This window comes from Drosophila sulfurigaster, chromosome X, assembly GCF_023558435.1.
Source record: "Drosophila sulfurigaster albostrigata strain 15112-1811.04 chromosome X, ASM2355843v2, whole genome shotgun sequence".
NCBI lineage: Eukaryota > Metazoa > Arthropoda > Insecta > Diptera > Drosophilidae > Drosophila > Drosophila sulfurigaster.
In genome coordinates this window covers 14,164,033-14,169,479 of record NC_084885.1, presented here as the reverse complement: position 1 = coordinate 14,169,479, position 5,447 = coordinate 14,164,033, and the positions used below count along the sequence as shown (strand labels likewise).

The 5,447-nt window shown below is 39.1% G+C and overlaps 1 protein-coding gene across 1 annotated transcript; it reads left to right on the top strand.

The window, feature by feature from the left end:
* Positions 1-1,936: 1,936 nt before the first annotated feature.
* On the top strand, positions 1,937-3,456 carry LOC133848166 (pinin). The gene is made up of 3 exons (XM_062283610.1): positions 1,937-2,876; positions 2,937-3,109; positions 3,256-3,456. The coding sequence occupies exons 1-3, from the start codon at positions 2,227-2,229 to the stop codon at positions 3,339-3,341; spliced, it is 909 nt and encodes a 302-aa protein (XP_062139594.1). The 5' UTR covers positions 1,937-2,226; the 3' UTR covers positions 3,342-3,456.
* The last annotated feature ends 1,991 nt before the right edge of the window (positions 3,457-5,447 follow it).

The following is a 5,447-nucleotide window of genomic DNA, read 5'->3' as shown; positions in this document are numbered from 1 at the left end:
CCTTCCCTCCCACTCCCACTCCCACTCCATCCATCCACCATCAAATTCACATTCTTCCCCATGAACGCTCAAATAATTGCAAACGGTTAAATGTAAATTGAGATTAAGTTAGGGAATGCTTGTCTCTTCTCTTCCTCCTCCTCCTACTTTTTCTTTTATTTTATCATTTTTATGACGTTTCTCTAAAGGGTCAGCATCCTTTCCTTTCTCTTCCCTTTTTTTTTTTGTATTTTATTTTGTTTTACACCCGCATCCGCATCCGCATCAAATGAGCTGCGAATTAGCTGTGAGCTGAATTTCGCTTCCCACAAGCATTTCTAATTTTTTTTTTTTTTAAAACAGCTTATTCATTTTCTTTTGCAACATTTCAGCAGCGCGCGTTTTCATTATGTTTCCCTGCTTCCATTTGCTGCATTCATTTTTAAGTTAATTTTCTTTATTTCGTATACAAATTTTCATCAAAAGCTCCTCAATATTATATTAATCTATTATAGAATATATTTTTGCTTGCTTCCTTTCACTTTATCTTAATTTTAGTTTAACAGTTTCCAATTAAAAAATCATTTAATGTTGAGCGATTTTTTGTTGATGTTAATTCTTTCGCTTCGAATGAAAACAAATTTCCAAAGTAGACTTGGAATTTAAGTATTTAAGTATTATTTTTTATAAGTAGAAAATTATTTACACAATGGGTATAAGACAACTTAGCTGAAAATCTGTTGTCATGCAGTCTGACGTTAAGAATTCACAGGAAGACAAAATAGAGATTACAATATCCAATACCCGATATTCAAAAATATACTGAAAATATGCTACAAATATATACTAAAGATATAATTGGTAAATCTATATACAAAACAAATTCAAAATATAACATAGAGTACAACTTATAACCGATTGTAAATCAGCTAAATCTTAAATATTATATATACCAAGAGCTATAAGTCGTATATGGATTATGCATTAGTATATATAAATATACTATATAGTACAAAATATACCACATTGCACACATTTTTTCTATATAGTTTTATTTTCTTAATAACTTTGACAAGATCATACATACATATATAACTATGGAAATCTGCCTATTAAGTTTTTTATACGTTTTCAAATAATCACCATTTTCTTTTAACTTATTTTGTTGTCATATATATTTAATGGTTAGAAACTTTTTATATATAATTTTGTTATTACTGAGTGGAATAAATGCTAAATTGGGATGCTGTGTGAAGTCTATTTAACTGGTTAATTATTATTAGCAAAAGAATTTTTAATTTCCCAGCTGTAAAGAAATGTATTTTTATTTAAGTAGTGTTATCGCTATCACATAGCACAATCATTTATTTTTTATTTAAATAATAATAGTTTTTTATATTTTAATAGTAAATCTACTTATGTACTAAACTCAAAGTGAAAACGTAACGCAATTGAATTGTTTCAAGTCGCGCAAAGTTGATTAAAATTTGCACAGCCTAAAAGTATGCAATAGTTTTTCGAATGCAAAGCAGCAAAGCAAGCGAGCGAGGGTGTGAGAGAGAAAGAGAGGGAGCGAGAGTGCTTGCAGGAGTGTTAGTGGAAGTGGGAGTGGGAGTGGGAACGGAAGAGAACCGGTCGATTGACTGACCCAATTAAGCGTATAAGCAAACCGCATGGGAATGTTTATTAGCAAGCAAGCGAGTTCCTCTTCCCCTCTTCCCCTCCTCCTCCGCCTTCACCCATCAACTTCTCACTCACCAAAACGCGAATTGATTTCGTTGCTTGATTCAGAAAGCGCGAAGCAATAATTTCTCAGTGTCATCGATGCTTAAACTGTTCTTGCGGTCTCTAAACGCAACTGTATTTCGTACTTGTATCTGTATCTTTAAATGTATCTGTAGCTATATCTGTATATTTGTTCTATCTTAAGTTGGCGGCGATTTAACTTTTAGTCAATCAAACACAATGGATACGCAAATTGGCACTTGACAATAACTGACTTTGTGATTGGACTGCACACACAAACACACACACACACACACACTCGCAGATTTATGCATTAGGCCAATTGATTTGTGACTAGCTCATCGCAGTTTTGCGCTTTCGCCAACCTCCGCCATATAAAAGTGTTTGCTGGCGGCGCAATGAAACGCATTTAATGCTGGCCACCGCACAGCACAGGATTAAACAACCTCACAGCCTCACAGTCACTCCATTCCCTGCTTCCCCTCATCTATCTAGCTGCAAATGGATAACCAAAAGCTGTCGCCGCTCTTCTTGTTGTTGTTTGTTGCATTTGGCTGCATTGCCAACACATTTGGCCAAACATTGGCGGTGCCCACGCGTCGTCTAATGCCGCCCGCTTTGCCCTTTGCCGAGAGCTTTGAGCGCTTCGATGACAGCGCAGAGGACAATGTTGACGTTGAGGAGGTCATGCGGCAGACGGGCGAGGAGCTGAGGGAGCTGCTGGGCGAGCAGTTGACCAGCGCTGTGGTGCCTCTGACAGCGGTGCCATTTCTAAGCCTCACACGCCGCCAGCCTGGAATTGTGGCGCCTCGCTCTGGCGTGGAAGCAGCGCTGCAATTTGGTGGTGACGATGACGAGGATAGCGAGGAGGACAGCGATGGCGACGACGATGATGATGATGATGATAGTGCCGGGGAAAGCGTTGAAGATGCGCAGCCGGAAGCTCAGCCAACGCCTGCGGCACAGCCACAGCTTGTACCTCAAACCCAACCCCAATCTCAACTCCAGCCACAGTCGGAGTCACAGCCGCAGTCACAGCCGCAGTCACAGCCTCAGGCACCGCCGCCAGCAGCAGCGGCAACACAGTCAACGTATAATCCGTATCGCGACAATTTCCATGACCAAAACACAGATGGCAGCTATGTCTATGGGTGAGTTGCTCAAAACTGTTTCGCCAGCTAACACTTTAGACTTCCACCTCGACTCTTTAGCTACTCGCTGCCCAATGGCGTGCGCCGCTGGGAGCGCGGCTTTCACTCAGCGACCCAGCAGCATGGACTCATCGTCGAGGGTTTCTATGCACAGCCCCGGCCAGCTGGCCATGGAGTGCGCTATGAGCTGCGCTGCTATCGCGCCGATGCCCAGGGCTATCATCCGCTGGCAGGTAAACAATTTAATGCAGCGTCTTTTTTTCACATCCGCCCAAGAGTATAAACTTTGCCACTATAAAAATCACGTTTATAGAATTTGTTATGCGACCGCGCAAGCGGATGTTTTGTAAATTGCGCTTAACACTTGCTTTATTTGCAGTCGAGTATCTGGCAGAGCCGCCAATTGTACAACGCTTCCAGCTGCCCAATGTGAGTTGCTTCAATGCCAGTCGACAGCGCCGATGACGAAACTGATGACGATGAACAAACGCCTAACAATAGTTGACAATATTTAATTTATTAGCTCGATTTTCTTATAAAATTTTTTTTGTGCACGTAATAAAATGAAGTAGCTAAATATGCAAACTACAAATTGGTGAACAATTCATTAATAATAAGAACCCAAAACAATAACTCACTTGTGCGTATACTTAATATTCGGAAACTTCATAAAGAACGTATTTAAAGCTCATTTAAAAGGAAAACTTTAACTACACTTTGATATAGGTTAACAGCTACAACTGCTGTGCTAGCCTACCTCATGCACTGCAATTACAGGGTAACCGAAAGACGTGAGCAAAATGAACTTGATTCCCTTTGCCAGGTTTCTTTTGTGCCTCACGCCTGTGTTGGATGTTTATCTGTTTGACAGCTCCACGCGCGGAATATGTAAATAAAATGTAAGAGAATGAAATGGAATGAAACGCAATGGAACAGTTTGAAATGGAATGGATTGTAATATAAAAGCGAATGGATGCTACTTTTGAGAAATAAACAAAACTTGCGGCGATGATACTCGCCACAAAACTTGGTTGTTGGCTCCGCTGTTGATTTAGGCAAATTTGTGTTTAAACAATAACAACAAGCGCAACTAGAAGATGAGCATCAGCTCAGCGGTGGGAAGGGGGATGCGGGGAGAGGAAGTATATTGACAATGGAATTGCGGATGTGACTACCCCTTAACAATAAAACAGGAAAAAAGCAAGTAAGAAAGCTACAGTCGACTGTGAGATACCCGCTATCCATTTTCAATTGGGATAAAACAGTGTGATACTATTCTAATAATATAAATTATTATACTGAAAAAATACCATACCCAATAATTGGTATTTCGATATACTAAAATATACCACATTGTTCAATATATACCAAATTGTCAAGCAACTAAGATAAAAGTGAGTGAAAGTGGTATACCGATATACTACTACATATAAAATATACCAGATTGTCAAACAACTAACATAATATAACTACAACTAGCATAATATATATAATAAAATATACCGAAGGCTACACGTAGTATATCGATATGTGCTAGTATAATATACTAAAAATATAAAATATAATATAAAAATTAAAATATACTATAGAGTATTGTATATCGATATACTAATACATTTAAAATATACCATAAGATACAAAATATATCTCTTTTTCAAGCAAGTAAGTCTAAAATATTTCGATGGCTATAACTGGTACATATGTATATTATTGTATATCGATACAATAATGTATATGAAATATGCCATAGAGTAGTGGTACAGCGATATACTACTCCATTTAAAATTTCAAGCAAACAAGACTAAAATAAACCGAAGGCTATAAGTGGTATAGGGATATGCAAGTGCATTTTACCATTTAGTAAAAAAATATACAAAACTGCAAAAGCCACTTTTTCTATACAATATTATTTCCTTAATAACTTCTACAAGAATGTAATATCTACTTTAAGGGGCCAAAGATAACTCCATCTGTCTGTTACATTAATTTCCTGTACTTACACAATTAAAATACCCTTCTACCCTATGGGTAGCGGGTATAAATATACAAAAAACCAAAAGTCGACGAGAAACAATTGCTTGAAATTTGTTGAGCGACTTGGACGACGTCGACGTTGACGTCGGATGTGGACGTGGACGTGGACGTGGATGAGCGGGGTAACAGGCGTCGGGCACAAAAGGCGCCTCATCAACGCAACCAGCAACAATGACAGCTAACAAACCGTTAAGTGCCGCAACAAATCGCCAAAAATTGAAAACTGTGGGAATACGACACACGACACCAGACGCCAGACGCGCTGGCCACAAAGCCACAGAAGAACCACAGCAGCCAGCGGCAGTGAAGAGCAAAGCAGAGCATCAGCAGCACATCTCCGAAGCACCAAAGAACTCGCTTCCGCCGCGTCGTTTCCCTTCCCCTCTGAGGCACACGCGACACACCCGCGCAGCGATAGAAATCTCGGTCTCCCAACAAAACACGAAACAACCGCGAAATAAAAAATAAAAAGAAGTCGAGAGAAGAACATACAAAACACAATCAGCAAAGACAATAAAAGCAAATAAAAAGTATTTT

Coding starts and splice junctions, on each gene's coding strand:
- LOC133848166 (XM_062283610.1), top strand. CDS start 2,227: ATGGATAACCAAAAGCTGTCGCCGCTCTTCTTGTTGTTGTTTGTTGCA. Junction 2,877..2,936: donor GATGGCAGCTATGTCTATGG/GTGAGTTGCTCA, acceptor TCGACTCTTTAG/CTACTCGCTGCCCAATGGCG. Junction 3,110..3,255: donor GGGCTATCATCCGCTGGCAG/GTAAACAATTTA, acceptor CTTTATTTGCAG/TCGAGTATCTGGCAGAGCCG.